The sequence below is a fragment of the Engystomops pustulosus genome, chromosome 7, assembly GCF_040894005.1.
Source record: "Engystomops pustulosus chromosome 7, aEngPut4.maternal, whole genome shotgun sequence".
NCBI classification, from domain to species: domain Eukaryota; kingdom Metazoa; phylum Chordata; class Amphibia; order Anura; family Leptodactylidae; genus Engystomops; species Engystomops pustulosus.
The window spans coordinates 23,170,343-23,191,386 of NC_092417.1; the positions used below are offsets into that span (position 1 = coordinate 23,170,343).

The 21,044-nt window shown below is 44.1% G+C and overlaps 2 protein-coding genes across 2 annotated transcripts; one reads left to right on the plus strand and one right to left on the minus strand.

Moving 5' to 3' along the window:
• The first annotated feature begins 46 nt into the window (after positions 1-46).
• On the plus strand, positions 47-3,155 carry LOC140068701 (serum amyloid P-component-like). Its single transcript, XM_072114094.1, has 2 exons — positions 47-186; positions 1,699-3,155. Exons 1-2 carry the CDS (start codon positions 138-140, stop codon positions 2,322-2,324), a joined length of 675 nt encoding a protein of 224 aa, XP_071970195.1. The 5' UTR covers positions 47-137; the 3' UTR covers positions 2,325-3,155.
• A 12,390-nt stretch (positions 3,156-15,545) lies between these two features.
• On the minus strand, positions 15,546-20,713 carry LOC140068702 (serum amyloid P-component-like). The gene is made up of 3 exons (XM_072114096.1): positions 20,490-20,713; positions 19,866-19,919; positions 15,546-18,448 (listed from the first exon to the last, which is right to left on the minus strand). Exons 1-3 carry the CDS (start codon positions 20,536-20,538, stop codon positions 17,829-17,831), a joined length of 723 nt encoding a protein of 240 aa, XP_071970197.1. The 5' UTR covers positions 20,539-20,713; the 3' UTR covers positions 15,546-17,828.
• Between the last annotated feature and the right edge of the window lie 331 nt (positions 20,714-21,044).

Consider the following 21,044-nt stretch of genomic DNA (forward strand, 5'->3'; position numbering starts at 1 on the left):
ATTTTATCAGACCCCATCAGTTCCAAACAATTACTGTATATAAATATTGGGAATAGCAGTCTGAAGCTTCCATAGATCTTTACTTCGTGAGGACATCGAAATACCCAGATACTTTGCCGTCCTCCATCATTGAGAAGATGTGGCTGTGGATGATGTTGTGGGTCTCTGGAGCTTTATCTCAGGAAAGTAAGTAGACATTTCTTGACATTTCCAAAGAGAAAGTGACAGGAGACTAATGAGATATTTGGGAACCTTGGATGATTATACTGAATGGAAAGTCCTGCATCTATGATACCTCCATGTCTACACTTACGGGACATGTTACTAGACTTGATGGCTCCTAGTTAGAGTACATGATGAAGAGTTACCAGATCTTGAAACATGTTGCCTGTATACTACAGGGGCTGGGCAGGCTGTATGCTACAGGGGCTGGGCAGGCTGTATGCTGCAGGGGCTGGGCAGGCTGTATGCTGCAGGGGCTGGGCAGGCTGTATACTTCAGGGGCTGGGCAGGCTGTAGGCTACAGGGGTTGGGCAGGCTGCATGCTACAGGGGCTGGCAGGCTGTATGCTACAGGGGCTGGGCAGGCTGTAGCCTACAGGGGCTGGGCAGGCTGTATACTACAGGGGCTGGGCAGGCTGTAGGCTACAGGGGCTGGGCAGGCTGTAGGCTACAGGGGCTGGGCAGGCTGTATGCTACAGGGGCTGGCAGGCTATATACTGGACTTGATGGCTCTTAGTTAGAGTACACGATCACCAGGTCTTGAAACATGTTGCAGATGGAGCTTCACTTCTTCATGTAAATTTTATGGAATCTAGACTTTTCTTGTAACTACTTGATGTTTCAGTCCTTCCAACAATCAAGGGCATCGGTATCTTCTATCCTTATGAGGCCACATTAACTGAATTAAATAACAAAGTCACCTCCACCTCTCTCCTTTCCTTCCTCTACTATCCCCCCAATGGGATATCTTCATGTCTTCATCTATGTGTTTCTAGACTTGATGGCTCCTAGTTAGAGAACACGATGGAGTGTCACCAGATCTTCGTCTTCACTTGTTCATGTAGACTATATGGAATCCCGACTTTTATTGTATCCGCCTGTTGTTTAAGCCCTTCCTACACTCTTGTGCTTCCTAAGCTGCTGACCAGAGGCTTCTATCATAATTACGCCACATTAACTTTGAATGATATAACCAAATCAGTTCCATCCTCCACCATTCCTTCCTCTACCATCCCCCCAAAAATATAACTTGAATCTTCTGGTCTTCCATACATCATCTGTAATCTGTCCTTCTCCCAAGTGTGGTATATAATAACAGTATATTATACCGTAGGGGGATCTTGTAGCATGTCACCATGTAGCATGTCTACCTCACTAGCTATGGCCTTGTACTACCCATATGGGAATCTTTGTCCTGGTCATCATTATCCAAAGGTGGTAACATTTGTAGGACAACATCTAGTGAAGGTCTTTGGCCATCTATGGTCTATCTGGCCCACCGAATAAGAAGGTCCCTCACTATCTCAATATTATTTTATTCCTGTTATTTTCTTTCATTACATGGAAACACCGAAAGATAAGTCTATAAAAGAGCGTTACGTGACCACAACGTAGACAGCAACACCTCAATTATAAATGAGAGAGACCCTTTATGTGACATGGAATATTATTAATATGGTATTAATATCTTACACAGATATGAGAGAGAAATTGTTCTCTTTCCCAGAAGAGTCCAACACGTCATATGTCCAGATATTTCCAGATCGTAAAGGTCCATTTACAGAGGCCTCTGTCTGCATGAGATTTCGCTCAGATGTGACCCGGGAATATTCCTTGTTTTCATTGGCCACTCCAAGCTATCCATACGATTTTCTCCTCTATTATTATCCAGTATCAAGTCAACAAATTCTTCTATATGTCAGAAATACACAAGAAACATTTAATTTGCAAGATGATAATTTTGCAGAATGGACAAGTCTCTGTGTGTCCTGGAGATCTTCAGGGTTGGTTCTGTTCATCAATGGAAAGACGTACAAAGATGACAAGACGTGGACTACAGAGATCAGCGCTGACCCCATCATCATTATTGGACAGCTGCAACAATCATATGGAAGAGGGTTTTTTAAATCACAGTCCTTTGTAGGAGAAATGACCGATGTGAATATGTGGGATAAAGCGCTGACTGATGAGGACATGATGGATTATTTTGCTGATGAAGAAATGAGCGGTAACATCATTGACTGGAAGGCCTTAAAATTTACTGACTTTGGAAATGTTGACATTTTACCTTATTCAGACCCTTATCCCTGTGAGGCTATATAATGTATACAGGGTCTCCCCACATCAGTGTAATCATTATGTCACAGCAATGTATCACATATAGCAGTGGTAGCGAATCTTTTAGAGACTGAGTGCCCAAATTAAAACTAAACCCATGGATTTTTCGCAAGGTGCAAGTGCGGCAATATAAGCAGTAACTAATCATATCGGCAGAAGTATTCCAATGCTAAAGGTGGCACCGGAGAGAAGACTTTGGTCCATATTTACCAAAAACAGCACAGTCTGTATTAGGTGCAGTTACCTGTGTAGTGTGTAGGGGGCACACTGCTCCGACAGAATGCACCATTTTTTGTGGTGCACTTTGTTCATGCCGCAGAATTTTGGCGCCGGTGTAACTAAGCAGTAACTTGCGCCTTTAGATGCACATTATTTTTGTCTTGTCAGACACAAAACTAGTGCAGACACTTTATAAATACAGGTGCAGGCAGTTTGCATGTTCTTTCTAGTGCACATGTCAGACAGAAAACTGGCTCAAATGCTTTAATCAATGTGTATACTTTTCCCAGGTGTAAGCCTGATGAAGGCTCAGTTCCTAAGCTGAAACGCGTTGCCTTAATAAACTTATCCTTGACAACATCACCAGACTACTCAAGTTGTCTTCTGAGCACTGGGAGCCTCTATCACTTCACTTAGATTGGATTTCCATCACCTGCGGAAGAATTTCTGGCACGAGTTTAGTATCAAACTATCCTGACCAATGCAGAGAGACTTGTTGGAAACTCAATCCAAGGCCCCCAGATGCCCTTCCCTTTCCCTCACACTACAGGAAGTGGTATAAATGAACATGGATCGGCCACCTATGTGTATACATGAGACTGGAGCCTGGCTGGACGCCACGGTTTGTTGTCTGGTTGGTCAATAGATTATCTGTGTGGTGGTATGAGACATCTCCGTAGTATAGTTTATTCATTTATTCTAATGGACTAATCACATCACTATTTATCAAGTTTCTATTTAATATTAAAATGTTAACAACTCTCCAGTCACTGTAGAAGGGGAACTGGTCACTTTGTTCCTCTTTTTAGTTTGATAATCTTCATACAATATTAGGAGAGGGAAATAAATTTTATCAGACCCCATCAGTTCCAACCAATTACTGTGTATAAATATTGGGAATAGCAGTCTGAAGCTTCCATAGATCTCTTCTTGGTGAGAAATACCCAGATACTTCGCCGTCCTCCATCATTGAGAAGATGTGGCTGTGGATGATGTTGTGGGTCTCTGGAGCTTTGTCTCAGGAAAGTAAGTAGACATTTCTTGACATTTCCAAAGAGAAAGTGACAGGAGACTAATGAGATATTTGGGAACCTTGGATGATTATACTGAATGGAAAGTCCTGCATCTATGATACCTCCATGTCTACACTTACGGGACATGTTACTAGACTTGATGGCTCCTAGTTAGAGTACACGATCACCAGATCTTGAAATATGTTGCAGATGGAGCTTCACTTGTTAATGTAAAGTTGATGGACTCTAGACTTTTCTTGTAACTACTTGATGTTTCAGCCCTTCCAACAATCAAGGGCATCGGTATCTTCTATCCTTATTGTGATCTTGTTATATGTGTTCTGCTAATATGTTTACTGCCAATGTGTTTTGCATGTTCTGCCCAGCAACAGTGATGTACTAAGGAGGAGGAGCAGTCTGGCTTAGGGCAGTTGTTACATACAGAGCAAAGGAGAAGCATGGAGTAAAGTTGTCTCTGAGTCTGCAGTCCAGTGATCCAGTGTCGGTTCCTTCTGCATCATACGGGTTCCTACCACGACATTACAACTGGCGACGAGGATTAACTATTATCAAGTAAAGGTATTTCAGTAACTCAGAAGAGCCACCCAGACTGTGATATAAGCATCCACCATGGCCTGTCTACCTGCATTCCCTTCTTTTGATGTGCACCAGTCCCAGGCAAACTTAGGAGCATGCTGGAATAAGTGGCTGAAACGCTTTGAAATATTTTTGCAAGCTATGAACATTACTGACAATGCAAGAAAGAAAGCCATGCTGCTGCACTATGCTGGAGAGCAGGTCTATGATATTTACACCACTCGGCCTCACACAGGAGATAACACTGACTATGAGCCATGTAAAGCAGCATTAAAGGGGTTGTCCGAGTTTTTGAAAAAAGCTAAAAGTGGCCGGGACAGGGCTGCTTAAAAAAAATAAAGATGTACTTACCTCCCGGTGCCCTCCCGTATCCAGCGCTGCTGTCACTCCGGTCCGGGCGCCATGTAAACAAACATGGCCGCCGGAGCAGCGCTGGACTCAGTTCCGGCCGGACCCGACAACCTTCCGGCCCCCATACACAATGCTGTGTATAGGGACGAATAGGCGTGCCCGGCCACGGCCGGCCGGAAGCTGAATCCAGCGCTGCTCCGGCGGCCATGTTTGTTTACATGGCGCCCGGACTGGAGTGACAGCAGCGCTGGATACGGGAGGGCACTGGGAGGTAAGTACATCTTTATTTTTTTTAAGCAGCCCTGTCCCGGCCACTTTTATCTTTTTTTTTCAAAAACTCGGACAACCCCTTTAAGCAACCACTTCTCTCCATACATAAATCCAGCTTTTGAGATTTTCAAACAGTCCCCATCAGAAAGCATTGCTGAATATCATGTCAGGCTCAGACATCTTGCTACATACTGTGAATTTGCAGATATTGACAAAGAAATTCAAATGCAAATCATACAGGGATTCATCTCTTCTAAACTAAGGAAGCAGGCGCTGAGAGATCCCACTATGACTCTTACAAAGTTGCTGGAGACTGCACATATAAATGATGCTGCAGAGTATCAGGCTAAACTCATAACACCAGGGCAGAGCCAGAGCAGCCATCTTATGTAGCAAAGCTCACCCAGAAACCACACATACCTCATACACAGGGTACAACCTGCTACAACTGTGGTGGTGCATATCCTCACCAGAAAACCTGCCCAGCAAAGGGAGCAGTCTGCCATAACTGTGGGAAACACAATCACTTTGCTAAAGTCTGCAGATCCTCAGCTAAACCACAAGGTCCTGTCCCTTATAAACAGCCAGTGTCACAGAGAGTCCATGCAGTGCAGACAGTGCTACCTGCTGATGAATCCAGCAGTACTTACCTATTCTCTGTCACAGAAGAGGGCTCTCACACTGTGCATGCAGTTACTAATCCCAAACAGGTCATCTTCATAAATGGCAGTCCTGTGGAAATGCTTGTGGATACAGGGGCATCTGTTAATGTCATTAGTCAAGCTGTCTATGATTGTCTTAAGAACAAACCTGCTCTGCAAAATGCTAACCTGAAAATATTTCCTCATGGTTCAGCTACTGCCTTACCCCTGTGTGGTAAATTTCAGTCAGAACTGGCAATGGATGGGAAGTCCATAAGAGACACATTCTATGTAGTGGACTGCACCGCAGACACGCTTCTCAGCTGCAGTAGTGCAGTGGCTCTAGGTTTAGTAAAGCTGGTGAACAATGTCAACAATTCAAATGTTTCACAAGTTGTAAAAACTAAGCAACTACTTAGAGAAAAAGTATGGTCTCCGGGGGCGTGGCCTGACTTCCTGCATGAGCGGCCGCACTTAGGAAGAGCTCCGCTGGTTAGCCAGTTTCTCCCTATTATCCTGCAGTAATCCTGCCGCAACCATACCTTACCCGAAGACGAAAAGACCCTCCCGGACGGGTGGTGGTAAAATGAGCAAGCCCAAAACCTCCAGTGCGGTGGAAAAGCTCAAAGAGTACGCTAGACGAGGACCAGGCCAAAATGGCGCAGCCACCTTGTGCTCTGAGCGGGAGGTGGGAGATGACGCAGCAGCTTCTGCGGAGCAAGAGCCGGAGCTAACACTGAAAGAAATGGCGGAACAGCTACTATCGGCAATACAGCACTCTACCACCTCACTCACCACTAAGATTGAGGAGATTCGAGTAGACGTGGGCTTGATACGGCACGACATGCAGAAGCTGCGAGACCGGGTGAAGGACGCCGAGCAGCGCATATCCCAGGTAGAAGATGACTCAGCCCCCGTTCCGGCACAAATAGCCAGCTTAGAAAGAGCAGCGCAACTATGGTCGCAAAAGGTTGACGACCTGGAAAATCGCCTCCGGCGAAATAATGTGCGTATACTGGGCTTACCGGAGAGAGCGGAGGGTGCCGATCCTATAAGCTTCATGGAAAAGTGGGTACGAGACATGCTACCAAATGCTGAACTATCTTCCATATTCGCTATAGAGCGAGCCCACAGAGTACCTGCGAAACCGCCGATTCCAGGGGCCCCTCCGCGCCCTATGCTAGCAAGAGTGCTGTGCAGTAAAGACCGGGACGCCATCCTGAAAGCTGCAAGACAAGCGGGTAACATCTCCTATCAGAACACCACGGTTACTATTTTTCCAGATTTTTCTGCGGCCTTGCAAAAATCCAGAGCCTCATTCTTGGGAGTGAAAAAACGTCTACGTGATCTGCAAATCCCTTACTCCATGGCCTTTCCGGCACGACTGAGAGTTGTGTATGCAGATAAAGTGACATTCTTTGCCTCACCTTCGGATGCAGATGACTGGCTTAATGGGCTCCGCAGACCGACCCGCTAGAAGGACAACGCAGCTGCACTGCTTGAGACTCTACTTCTCCTCGTCAGATATTATGGGAGGATGAGTATATTTGCCTGGACTCTTACATGATAATTATCTGTTTAAGATGTCTCTCCTCAAAGTAAGCTATACAGTGGGAGAGTCTGCTACTGCATACCAAAGTTTTCATTCCTAGTCCTCCCCCTCTCCCTTCTCCTCTCCTTAATTATGCAGTAATGTCCGATTCCGCATTAGAGTGGGTTAGATTTATAATGTACATTTTTTATTCATGTTATGGTTATGGTAGACTTTTCATATGTGCCTTTAAGCCTCAGTGAAAGGGGAGAGCTGGCCGAACAGGCGGAATTAGTATCGCGAGATAAACACCCTTTACCGCGAACTACCCCGTATCAGTGCTATTTTTACTATCTAGCAGTTTTAGAGAACTGCAGATAGAGTTGGTGACCAATTGGAGTCGCCGTACTTAGTATTTTGTATCTTAACCTTTGCTAATAGTTTCTTTGTTCGCTATTCAAAGTTCTATTGAATAGTAATGTTTACTGGCATGCCTACTTGCAAATAAGGGGATGGCGTTTAAAGTGCTTACTTGGAACGTAAGAGGTCTGGGAGAAGCGCGGAAGCGAAATTTAGTCTTTGACCTTATTAGAAATCATAACAGCTCTATAATATGTCTCCAGGAGACTCATATGACTCACGACACAACAAGGTACCTTAACAAAGCGTGGATACAGTGGTCAGCTCACTCCACTCACACCTCGCATTCGCGTGGAGTGTCTCTATTAGTGCATAGATCTGTTAGATGGGAACCATGTTTAGTTAAAAAAGACTCAGAAGGGCGTTATATTTTTGTAAATGCCTATATAAACTGCTCTCAGTATGTTATATTGGGAATTTATAAGCCCCCTACTGACAACTTACAGGTGTTACATGAAGCTGCGGTATTCGCCTCTCAATACCCAAATGCCACAGTACTTTGCTTAGGAGATTTTAACCTGGTACATGATGCCAGCCTAGACAGGTATGATCCCAATGTAGATGGTGGCTCATCAGCCTCCCCCCCTACTCAATTAGCCCAATTTCTAGCTGAGATGGGATGGATAGATCTGTGGAGACAGCGACACCCATCAAACCGCGAGTATACTTGCCATAGCATTGGACGTAATGCGCTGTCCCGGTTAGACTATATGTGTGGTAATACGAAAACTGCAAACTTTTTGTACTCCATATCTCACCTACCACGCGCAATCTCTGACCACTCCCCTATAATTGCTGAATTCAGGGAACAGAATTCTACTATTGGCTATAGACCCCGTAAAATACACCCCTTCTGGCTCACAGTGTTGCCTGCCGCGGATTATACCCCAACTCTGATTAACGCTTTCCTAGCCAGTAACAACATGAGTGAAGGATATACCGGCTACTGGGAATCCCTTAAAATATATATTAGAGGGTGTTTACAATCAGCAATCACAAATGTTAAAAGGGAATCTAGGATGGAAGAAAACAGGCTGAGAGACTTATGCATCTCCCAGGAGAATGCCTATATTGAACAGCCCACTGAGACAAATAAACAAGCTTGGCTACACACAGGTAGATTGTATCTACAGTGCTTATATGAAAAAGAAAAAAGACGTTCTTTCTTTAACAAACAAAAGCATTATGAGCTGGGGAATCAATCGAGTAGTCTCTTAGCTCATATAATCCATCAGAATTCGACCTCCCCGTGTGTTATCCAAATCAGAGACCCTGCAGGGAATTTGTTATCTTCCAATACGGAGATATTAGAAGCATTTGCGAACTTTTATTCTAATCTATATATATCAAAAAGCACGTGCTCGGGTATAGAATTAGACACTTACCTGGATGATATAATCTTCCCCACTCTATCTCAAGTGCAGCGAGATTTATTAGATACTAAAATCACCCTAGAAGAAATTCAAGAGGCCCTAACAGCAATGGCCAAAGGCAAGGCGTCCGGTCCAGACGGACTACCACTTGAAATGTGGATAAAATATCAGGAGGACTTGCTACCTGTTTTGCTAGAATTGTTACAAACTGCTTTTGATAAAGACGCCCTCCCGAAATCATTCTATGAAGCAACTATTGTAGTCATACTTAAGCCAGATAAGGACCCCTTAGACTGTGGATCATATAGACCCATATCGTTATTGAATATGGACTACAAAATTCTTACCAAAATCCTAGCAACCCGCCTAAATAAGGTCATAACTTCTCTAATACACAGTGACCAATCTGGCTTTATCCCTGGTAGGAGCACCTCGGATAATTTGAGACGAGCCCAAATCATCTCTCAAGTGGGCTACACTAGACAGGAGGATTGGGCCTTGGTCTCCCTAGATGCGGCCAAGGCCTTTGATTCCGTAGAGTGGAACTATCTGCAAGCAGTTTTGACCAAATTTGGATTTGGGATGAATTTTAGAAAATGGGTCTCCCTTTTATATCGATCCCCTAGGGCCCGCATCGCCATCAATAATAGCCAATCAGATTTCTTCCCTCTAGCCCGAGGCACTCGTCAGGGCTGCCCCCTTTCGCCCCTCCTTTTCGCCCTAGCGATGGAGCCACTGGCGATAAAAATACGTACGGACGGGCTGTATGCAGGAGTAACACACGGGGAGGGGCAAGACCGCCTCAGTCTTTACGCAGACGATCTGCTTTTGTTTATGTCTTATCCTGATTCCTCTCTGCCAAGAGCTATAGAGTTAATAGACACATTTGGTGGGTTCTCAGGGTTACGGATAAATTGGGGTAAATCTTGTCTTATGTTCTTGAACAATGTGAGAGCAGAAACATCTCCACCTAAGATCTACGATCTAGTAGTAGTAGACAAATTTAAATATTTAGGCATTATAATCACCAGACACCCCTTGCTGACCCTGGAAGACAATGTTAACCCGCTACTGGGCATATTTCGAGACAAATTTAAAATCTGGGCAACATTGCCCCTGTCAGTGGCAGGTAGAATTAACCTGGTAAAAATGGTAATACTACCGAAAGCACTTTATGTGCTTCAACATGTATTTTATCCGATTCCCAAGGTATTTTTTAGAAACCTAGACTCGATGATTATCCCGTTCATATGGGGATCATCTCGCTCTAAGCTTCAGTATGCCAAACTGCAACGTCCTAAACCCTCGGGGGGCATGGCGCTTCCGGATATATTCCTATACTATCTAGCAGGTCAACTCAAATACCTGGCGGGATGGCTGTCGCCTGGATTCCCCCCGCGTCCAGAGCGTATGTTAGCTGAATACTTAGATATCAAAAATCTTTGGGCGGTGCTACATGAGGGAGGGGGGCGACTGAAAGAACTATTACCAATACACAGAGTGGCTAGAACAGTGTGGAAGGCAGCAAAACTTTTATGCCCCTTTAATGATATCCCAGCGGAAACGCCTCTATGGTACAATAATGGTATCCCACAGCTACAACAACTACCTGATGCGGATATGTGGCACAACCTAGGACTATGTACAATAGGCGATGTATTCAGAGAAAATGTCTTTGTATCATATACCCAACTAGAGTCCCAATTTCAGCTACAGCGAACACACTTCTACAAATTCCTCCAACTGCGACACGCCTTTCAATCCCAGTTCCCAGAGCCTAGACCACCTGTATCATCATACCCTCTGATAGGGATCGTGAAGTCACAGGGTCCTGGTGGTATAATATCCACAATTTATTCCTTTCTTATTAGTGCTAAGATACAAGGTGTCCCCATAAAGGCGATAACCTCATGGAAGGCACTTATCCCTGAAATAGATGAAGACACAGAGTCAGAGATATTGGAGTCACACCTGCATGTCTCCCCATCTGTGAATAACAAACTGACCCAACTGTATATTATCCATCAAAGTTACTTGACACCCCTTCGCCTATATAAAATGGGGAGGTTAACGTCCCCGGCATGTCTAAGATGCTCTGCCTCTCCAGCGGATTTTTGGCACATGATATGGACGTGTAGCTATATTTCATCATTTTGGACAGATGTAATCGAAACCCTCTCTAAAGTGCTAAGTAAACCTCTCCCTATTACCCCGCTAATATGCTTATTTGGTGTTTTGGATGAGGAAATCTGGTCTCATTATGAGCAAATAGTAGTCAGAGAAACCTGTTTTATGGCTAGGAAAGCTATTGCACTACGCTGGATGGGAGATAAACCTCCCTCCTGCTCACAGTGGAAAAAACTGGTAAACCAGGTGATTCCCTTTAATAAAATAGTATACAGAAATAGGGGGCGTCCAGAAAAATTTAACAAAGTGTGGGATGCTTGGTGTGACTCCACTCTGACAGCATATACTGTAACCGAAATGCGACATAATCTTAGGTAAATATGTGAGGCCCAACTATGGGCAGTGTAGGCCCTTGGGGAACCATAATAAATGTATAATGAAGAAGCTAATTTCGCATTCACCCAGAATGATATGCACGAAAGTAAACGCAAGAGCATGCTTAGTTTGTTTTACTTGTTTAAATGTTTCCGGTTATGTCCTTTGTCTTTACTTGTCATCAGTGATAAGTCGTGCATTATATGATCTGTACAAGACAATGTCTTCATGCCGTATAGATACAATATACTGACATGTGTGCAAGGATGTATAGCTTTCTCTTTTGTATTATGCACAATATATGTGATTGTAAACAGATTTACAACGGGAGGAAGCTTTTACAATTTTATTGTATTAATCTGTACAGTTTTACATATTTTTCAATAAACAGTTTAAAAAAAAAAAAAAGTATGGTCTCCAGGAATTGACAATAAGGTGGAGTCCCTCATCAAAGCATGCATTCCTTGTCAAGCAGCGACAGGGGTCCATACACAAGCTCCACTACAAATGACACCACTGCCTGAAAGTCCATGGGCCGCAGTTAGCGTTGATTTCTGTTCATTGCCTGATCATTCTCACCTTCTAGTGGTCATGGATGACTTTTCTAGATTTCCAGTTGTTGAGCCTGTGTCCACAACCTCTGCAAGGGCAGTTATACCTACATTGGACAAGATCTTTTCTGCAGAAACAGTAAAAACTGATAAGGGTCCACCCTTCAATAGTGCAGACTTCAAATCTTTTGCCACTTATCTTGGGTTCACACACAGGAAAATAACTCCATACTGGCCTCAGGCCAATGGCGAAATGGAACGTTTCATGCAATCTATTAGCAAAACTCTCAGGATTGCCACCATGGAACACAGGGATCTGCAACAAGAATTGTACAAATTCCTTAGAGAGTACAGAGCCACACCGCACCCCTTTACGGGCACACCGCCAGCAACTGCACTTTTTAACAGGACTTTGCGCATCAAACTCCCAAATGGCCCTTTAACTCCCATTGAGTCCCCAATGGCTCTCAAGGATTCCTTATCAAAAGAAAGGATGAAGAGATATGCTGATAGAGGATAGGATCGCTACAAAAAGGTAGTAATAAATGTGGGAGATTGGGTCCTAGTTAAGAGGTTGAGATCTAGTGACAAACTATCTTCCCCATATTATCCTGAACCCTTTCAAGTGACTCAAGTAAAAGGTACCATGATCACCGCGCAACACCATGGTCATCAGGTTACACGGAATGTGTCCCATTTCAAAAAACTTGAAGGATATGATCCAGGAGTAGCAAGTCCAGAGTTGGACGAAGAGAAGTTTATTCCAGACAAAAGTGTGCTCCATAGTCCATCACCGGATTTGAGATTGGTTCCTGCTTTAACAACTCCACCAACATCTGGCTCAGAAAACTCTCAAAGTAGCCCTGACAGTGGCATGGCTCAACGCTATCCTAGACAGGAAAACCGCCAGCAACCAGAACATCTTACAGACTACATTCTTCAGTGAATCTCTTAACCACAAAGAACTCTAAACATTTTTGCGGAATTGGACTGTTGTATTTATGGTCAATATAAGTGCCATGTTTATGTTTTTTTTAATTTTTGTAAGGAGGGGAGGGATGTGATGTTGTTATATGTGTTCTTCTAATATGTTTACTGCCAATGTGTTTTGCATGTTCTGCCCAGCAACAGTGATGTACTAAGGAGGAGGAGCAGTCTGGTTTAGGGCAGTTGTTACATACAGAGCAAAGGAGAAGCATGGAATAAAGTTGTCTCTGAGCCTGCAGTCCAGTGATCCAGTGTCGGTTCCTTCTACATCATACGGGTTCCTACCACGACATTACACTTATGAGGCCACATTAACTTTGAATTAAAGTCACCTCCATCTCTCTCCTTTCCTTCCTCTACTATCCCCCCAATGGGATATCTTCATGTCTTCATCTACGTGTTTCTAGACTTGATGGCTCCTAGTTAGAGTACACGATGGAGTGTCACCAGATCTTAGTCTTCACTTGTTCATGTCAAATTTTTTAAATCCAGACTTTTATTGTAACCGCCTGTTGTTTAAGCCCTTCCTACACTCTTGTGCATCCTAAGCTGCTGACCAGAGGCTTCTATCATAATTTGGCCACATTAACTTTGAATGATATAGCAAAATCTACTATCCCCCCAAAAATATAACTTGAATCTTCTGGTCTTCCATACATCATCTGTAATCTGTCCTTCTCCCATGTGTGGTATATAATAACAGTATATTATACTGTAGGGGGATCTTGGGTGCGGGGTCACCATGTAGCATGTCTACCTCGCTAGCTATGGCCTTGTACCACCCATATGGGCACATCGGGAAAAGTAGTGGCAGCTTGGGACCGAATACTGAGGGGGCGGCCGTCGCCATGAGGTTGCGAAAGGCCTCGGTTTCTACCAGCCTATAGGGCAGCATCTCCAGGCTAAGTAATCTGGAGATGTGGACGTTGAGGGCTTGGGCGTGTGGGGGGGTGGCACTATACTTCCTTTTGCGCTCCAGCGTCTGGGGTATGGAGAGCTGAACGTTGTGCATGGAGACATTGGTGTATGCTGTGGAGGATCGTGGAGGCGAAGATGTGGTTTTCGCACGGGAGGTGTTTGGGCCGGGGTCCTGGGCAGGGGGCTGACTAGCAGAGGCAGCAGATGACACAGGGGAAGGAGCAGTGGTGTGCCCGGCCGGAGGTGAACGGGCTTGGTGCCATTGAGTGGGGTGTTTAGCATTCATATGCCTGCGCATACTGGTGGTAGTTAAGCTAGTAGTGGTGGAACCCCTGCTGATCCTGGTTTGGCACAGGTTGCACACCACAGTCCGTCGGTCATCCGGTGTTTCTTTAAAGAACCTCCAGACTTCCAAAAATCTAGCCCTCGCCACGGGAGCTTGACTATGTGAAACATTTGGCGCTGATGCACCAGCTCTGGCCCTGCCTCTCCGTCTGGCCCCACCACTGCCTCTTCCAACCTGTTCTCGTTGAGGACTGGCCTCTGTCTCAGAAGCACTGTGTTCACCCGGCCTATCAACCCAGCTTGCGTCTTTCACCTCATCATCCTCCGATCCCTCAGTCTGCTCCCCCCTCGAACTTCCTGCCCTGACAATAACTTCACCACTGTCTGACAACCGTGTCTCCTCATCGTCCGACACCTCTTTACACACTTCTTCCACTACCTCAACAATGTCATCATCACCCACAGACTGTGACCGGTGGAAAACCTGGGCATCGGAAAAGAGCTCAGCAGCAACCGGACAAGTGGTTTGCGACTCTGGAAAGGGTCCAGAAAACAGTTCCTCAGAGTACGCTGGATAAAATGCCAAATTTTCCTGGGAGGGGGCAGACCGGGGGGAAGGAGGCTGAGGTGGAGGAGCTGGAGGAGTGCTGATTTCGGTGACATGGGTGGACTGCGTGGAAGACTGACTGGTGGACAAATGGCTAGAAGCATTGTCCGCAATACACGACATCACCTGTTTGCACTGTTCTGGCCTCAACAGTGCTCTACCACGAGTCCCAGTAACTTGAGACATGAACCTAGGGAGTGTAGCTCTGCGGCTTTCCCCTGCTCCCTCATCAGCAGGTGGTGTCTCACCCCGCCCAGGACCACGGCCTATAGTATACAGCTGACACCCGCAGCTTCTGGCGCCGGCTCCGTTAAGGAGCCGGCGCCAGAGGCTTGACGTAATATTACTGCATAATGCAGGAACGCACCTTCCGTCATGCAATACTATTATGTCAAATGTCGGAAAGGGGTTAAATAGATTTTAACTGGTTTATATATATGTAATGCAAGGTTATATTTGTTATTTGTTGTGTCCCAATGTATGTATCTGATCACATGTAATCACTTCTATGGAGGATGCATTGGTTTCATGTGATCAGATACACATAAGTGGTAGATTTTGCAAATGTTAGTGGGTAAAGGACCTTAGATGACATCACCCTAGTCACATGACATGCAATGCTAAATGGTGACGAGGCATGGGGAGGAGCAGATGGCCATGGTAAAGAGATAGCCATGCAGGACATGATCTCCTCCAATTTCTGCTAGGTCTGTCTGTATGCCAGGTAAGGTAATAAAGTTTATTTCAATGGGATGTGAGGGGAACAATTTTTAGCTAAAAGCAGGTGTCATTTAGTCTATGAAAAAAGATTCTATATAACAATAGACTCAAAATATTAATTTTACATATACTAGAATAGAATAAAACTTCATTTACTCCTTTCAGGCAATTATTTTGTACACTACAACTCCAAGCATAAAAATCAGTTCTTTACAGAAAAAACATATCAACAAAAACAAGTCTTCCTTCATACATATAAAAGATGTTATGGGGGTGGTGCCTTAGTCTACAAAATGTCCCATTTAATGCTTTTTGATGAATATTTACAGAGCAGGACAGTCTGTTACATCATCATTGGGAGCAGAGCATGAGGGGGAAGAGCAATTACTGAGAACTGAGGGATCATGGGAATTGTGGTATCCTATGTTGGCCATCTTGGTGATAACTGCACCAACTTTTGAGAGGCCATAACAATTTGTTTTGTATTCATTTATTTATAGCATTTTGGGTATTTGGATCAGACAATCATATTCCCGGAATACCCCTTTAAACATGTCCCCTGATTAATTTCTATAGTGAGCTTTAAAAATAAATCACATCACACAATCTGACTGCATTTACAAAGTGTTGTGTATAAGACTTCCGGTAGCTTTTCGTAAGAAACTCTACTTCCTCGTTTTCACATTTCTATAAAAAGGTATGTAAGATGTTTACTTAAAGAGTCATTAAAGATTACTGTTTAATTTCTCAGCAAAATGCATGAATAAATCTCCAACTGGGCGTTACTATTTCATTGGTCAATAGGGCGTGTCCATTCATAGCCCAAGACTAATAACATGGATTGTACAGAGTCACAATGTATTGGGAGAAGAGAAATTGTGACTTTCTATTATTAATATATCCAGACATTTCTACAATATTAGAGGAACAGCACCACAAAAAGCTCTAAGAATAAAGAATACAGACTTATTATATCATCTAAGATATAAAGCTAAGTGTGTGTGTGTGTATGTGTGTGTGTGTATGTATGTATGTGTGTATGTGTGTGTATGTATGTGTGTATGTGTGTGTATGTATGTGTGTAGGCGTGTGCATGTGTGTATATGCGTGTGTATGTATGTGTGTATATGCGTGTGTATGTATGTATGTCCGCTAAAGGAATCTGGACAGCGTATGTATGAGGTAATGTGGATAGGGATACAGAGATAGGGGGAGATTTATCAGAAATGTAAAACAGTTGCCCATGGAAACCAATCAAAGATCAGCTGTAATTTAATAAACATCTGTGGGATAATGAAACTTCAGCTCTGAGTGGTTGTCATGGGCAACTAGAATAGTTCAGCTCTCAGGCACCTCTGACAAATCTCCCCATAGAAAAAGTGACAGTCAGAGACCAAGGCAGTTAGAGTCAGTCAAAGAAAGAGACAATCAGGGACAGTCACAGTCAGAGACAGACAGTCAGAGACAGATAGTCAGAGACAGTCAGATATAGAGACAGAGACAGTCGGAGGCAGAGACAGTCGGAGACAGACTGTCAGAGACAGTCACAGAAAACAGGAGTCAGAGTTGGTCAGATACAGTCGGAGATAGTCTGAGACAGAAATAGAGACAGTCGGAGACAGACAGATATATACAGAGACAGTCAGAAACAGAGACAGCAGAGACAGTAAGAGACAGTGACAGCCAGAGACAGCCAGAGACAGAAACAGAGACAGTCAGAGAGATATAGTTAGAGACAGACAGAGACAATCAGAAACGGTCAGAGACAAAGACTGTCAGAGACAAAAATGGTCAGAGACAGTTGGAGACTGAAAAGGGTTTGGAATTCCATGTTTCATGTTCAATCTACACATTTTACCTACAATTGGATTCAAGACCATATGCAAATGAGCTGAGAAGAGTCACGTTTTGTCTGAGATGAGTAACTTTAAGAGGCTGGAAGAGCAGTGTCTGTTCAGGAGCTTTTAGACTCAAAATTAAGATAAATATCTGATTTTTAATACTGCATGTGGGACTCTAGAAAGGACCTGTCATGCTCTTGTAGGGGGCTAGTAGTCTGTTAATGTAAGTAGAATACAGTGGCCCTTCAATGTATCATGACAAATGTACAGTATATTACTTATATTTTTTAGAGGACAGAGGTCTCTTGGGGAGACATTGGAATTTTTGGGGAATTCATTTAGAATTCATGGGAATCTAGAAATAGAAATCAGAGAACAGCTATGGGGTGGCTAGTGGGGACTGTGTGCTGGGTGCTATGGACTGGGGTTACAACAAGTCCCTCTGCATTGGTGAGGATAGTTATATACTGAAGCTAAAGGTCACGGGAATCCTATCTACACCTACAGCACCTGTGAGGGGGATATGAAGCAATGCGACCTGGGAAATGTATACACAGCGTCGCCTCTCTCCAGCGCCCCCTATAGCAGAGACAATCATCTTCCTATATATGATACATTGCTGTGACATAATGATTACATTGATGGGGGGAGACCCTGTATACATTATATAGCCTCACAGGGATAAGGGTCTGAATAAGGCTGAATGATGACATTTCCACCAATAGTATAACGTAAGGCCTTCCAGTCAATGATGTTTCCGCTCATTTCTTCATCAGCAAAATAATCCATCATGTCCTCATCAGTCAGCGCTTTATCCCACATATTCACATCCGTCATTTCTCCCACAAAGCACTCTGATGCAAGGAACCCCCCTCCATAAGAATGTTGCAACTGACCCAAAATGATGATGGTGTCAGCGCCGATCTCTGTGGCCCATGTCTGATTATATTCGTATTTCTTTTCATTGATGAACAAAACCGACCTGGAGGATCTCCAGGAGGCGCAGAGACTTGTCCATTCTTTAAAATTATTGCCTTGTAAGTAGTAATGATGGTAGGTACTTATCATATATAGCAAAATCAGATTAGCGTCATAATTATAGAGGAGAAAATGATCCGCCTCGTGTGGAGTGGCCAATGAGATCAAGGAATATTTCAGGGTCAGATCCGAGTGGAATCTCATGCAGACAGTTCCCTCTGTAAATGGACCTTGATGATCTGGAAATATCTGGACATATGACGTGTTGGAAACTTCTGGGAAAGCAAATAATTTCTCTCTCATATCTGTGTAAGAATAGAAAGTAATAAAACCAAATTATAATATTACATGTTACATGTTGCTCTCTGAAGACACTTATCTCTAGAGGTTCCTTCAAACTAAAGAAAAGAACCTTCCTATCCTGTAGACCAGATAGATCAGGGGTCAGGATTCAGGAACCTTTTTGGCTGAGAGAGCAATGAACGCCACATATTTCAAAATGTTATTCCGTAAGAGCCGTACAATATGCACATGCCTTTCAGTAGATAGGTAGCCCCAGCACACACGCCCAGTAGATAGGTAGCCGCAGCACATGCCTCCCAGTAGAAAGGTAGCCCCAGCACACCCCCCCAGTAGATAGGTAGCTAAAGCACATGCCTCCCAGTAAATAGGTAGCCACACCACATGCCCCCAGTATATAGGTAGCCACAGCGCATTCTTCCCAGAAAAAAAAAGAATATTCACCTACCTGCGCTCCCTGCAGCCAGCTCTTAATCGCTCCCACGCTCTTCTCTTTGACCCAAGGACGTAAGCAGCGGTAACATCGCTGCCTGTGTCCAGTGATCAGGCTAAGACACACAGCAGCCATCACCATTTATTAAAGATCTTTCTGAGAGCCAGATGCGCAAAACCCTAGTGGTAAGGGAAGATCCCCTCGAACGCCACAGTACTAAACACAGAGACAATACAAATGGATAACTAAGTTGACAGAGCCACAAAAACTAGAGCAAACACAGTACAAAAAAAGAAGCACACACCCCCAGTAGATAGGTAGCCCCAGCACATTCCCCCAGTAGATAGGTAGCCCCAGCACACAGCCCCAGTAGATAGGTAGCTAAAGCACATGCCTCCCAGTAAATAGGTAGCCACACCACATGCCCCCAGTATATAGGTAGCCACAGCACATTCTTCCCAGAAAAAAAAAGAATATTCACCTACCTGCGCTCCCTGCAGCCAGCTCTTAATCGCTCCCACGCTCTTCTCTTTGACCCAAGGACGTAGGCAGCGGTAACATCGCTGCCTGTGTCCAGTGATCAGGCTAAGACACACAGCAGCCATCACCATTTATTAAAGATCTTTCTGAGAGCCAGATGCGCCAACAAAAGAGCCACATCCGGCTCCCGAGCCATAGGTTCTCAAACCCGGATATAGAACATTGTCCTAAAAATGTTACCAACTTTACACCTCAGGCGGGAGCAGGTGCTACTATTACAGTGCAGGATGTGAATAAATGAATATTCTGCGACGCTGCGAGGCACATGTGATGTCACCTGAGCGCCTCTGGATAATTTACATATTATTTTAAAAGTCTTTTTCTTTGTAACTGTGCACTCAAAACAGATCCACTCAATGCATAAAGATATGGGCACGTAAGTGCTAGACATCTACCATCAGTGGAAAGATTGTTGCTTAATGCTTAGCCCATTATTCAGGATTCCCTACCTGATTGCCTCGAAACCCTCGTGGTAAGGGACGATCCCCTCGAACGCCACAGTACTAAACACAGAGACAATACAAATGGATTACTAAGTTGACAGAGCCACAAAAACTAGAGCAAACACAGTACAAAAAAAGAAGACAGTAGAATAGTCTGAACATTAGCCAAAGGTTCAAGTTATCAGAAGTAAGATATGAGACTTACAAGAGTAGTTTGGAGCTTAGAGGTAGTCTCAATAGCCAGCACCCTAGCAAAGGTGGTCAGGAATCTTATGTGGCGTCATAACCCAGGCCTCAATAGTGATTGGGCCAGGACTCAGAGATCCAGTCTACACAGATACCAAAGGAGAAATGGGAGTGGTGTGAGAATCTTCTAATCACAGTGGGTTAGCTGTCAATGAACCTGAGCCAAACTGCAGGAAAAGAGATGTGTGCGGTGCTACTCAACCCAAACAGCTTAGCAAGCTTAAGCCCCTGTTCACACTACAAAGTTTAGGAAAACACTGACGCACTCCACGGACAGAGGCTGATGTTGACGAGGATGTTACATGTACACATGAAATAAAGTTATCAGATATCAGTCTCTTATCTCTACGGTTTCATGGAAATGTAAAAAAAAATTCTACTTACTTTCCTGAGACAAAGCTCCGGAGATCCACAACATCATCCACAGCCTCATCTTCTCAATGACTTTTCTAATGATGGAGGAGGACAGTTATCAGATTTTTGATATGTAGAAGGTCTCAGCAAGTAGAGATCTATGGCAGCTTCCAGTTGGTCCATCTCTTATATACTTAGTTACAACTGATGTGGTCTGATAAAAATCATTTTCCTGTCCTATTATCAACAGTATCAGGTCTATAAAACTATAAAGAGGAACAAGGTGAGCAGTTCCCCTTCTACATTCACTGGAAAGATGCATAACACATAAGTGTTACCGGCAACTTCATGAATATTGATCTAATAAGTTTTTGTAGCATATTTCCCCACTGCGCCCCTGAAAATACCACATTCATGAAAGTATAGTATTTCCTGGGGAACAACTGTGCATGTGTGGGACGTCATCTATCAGGGTTCATCTAAGTCTCTGAGCTGCTGCTGTCTTAAAGATAAAGGCACATAAGTGCAACATCCCCCACCGGGGCCTAGCCTTTTCTTGGGGCCTAGATGCCCAGAATACTGGGG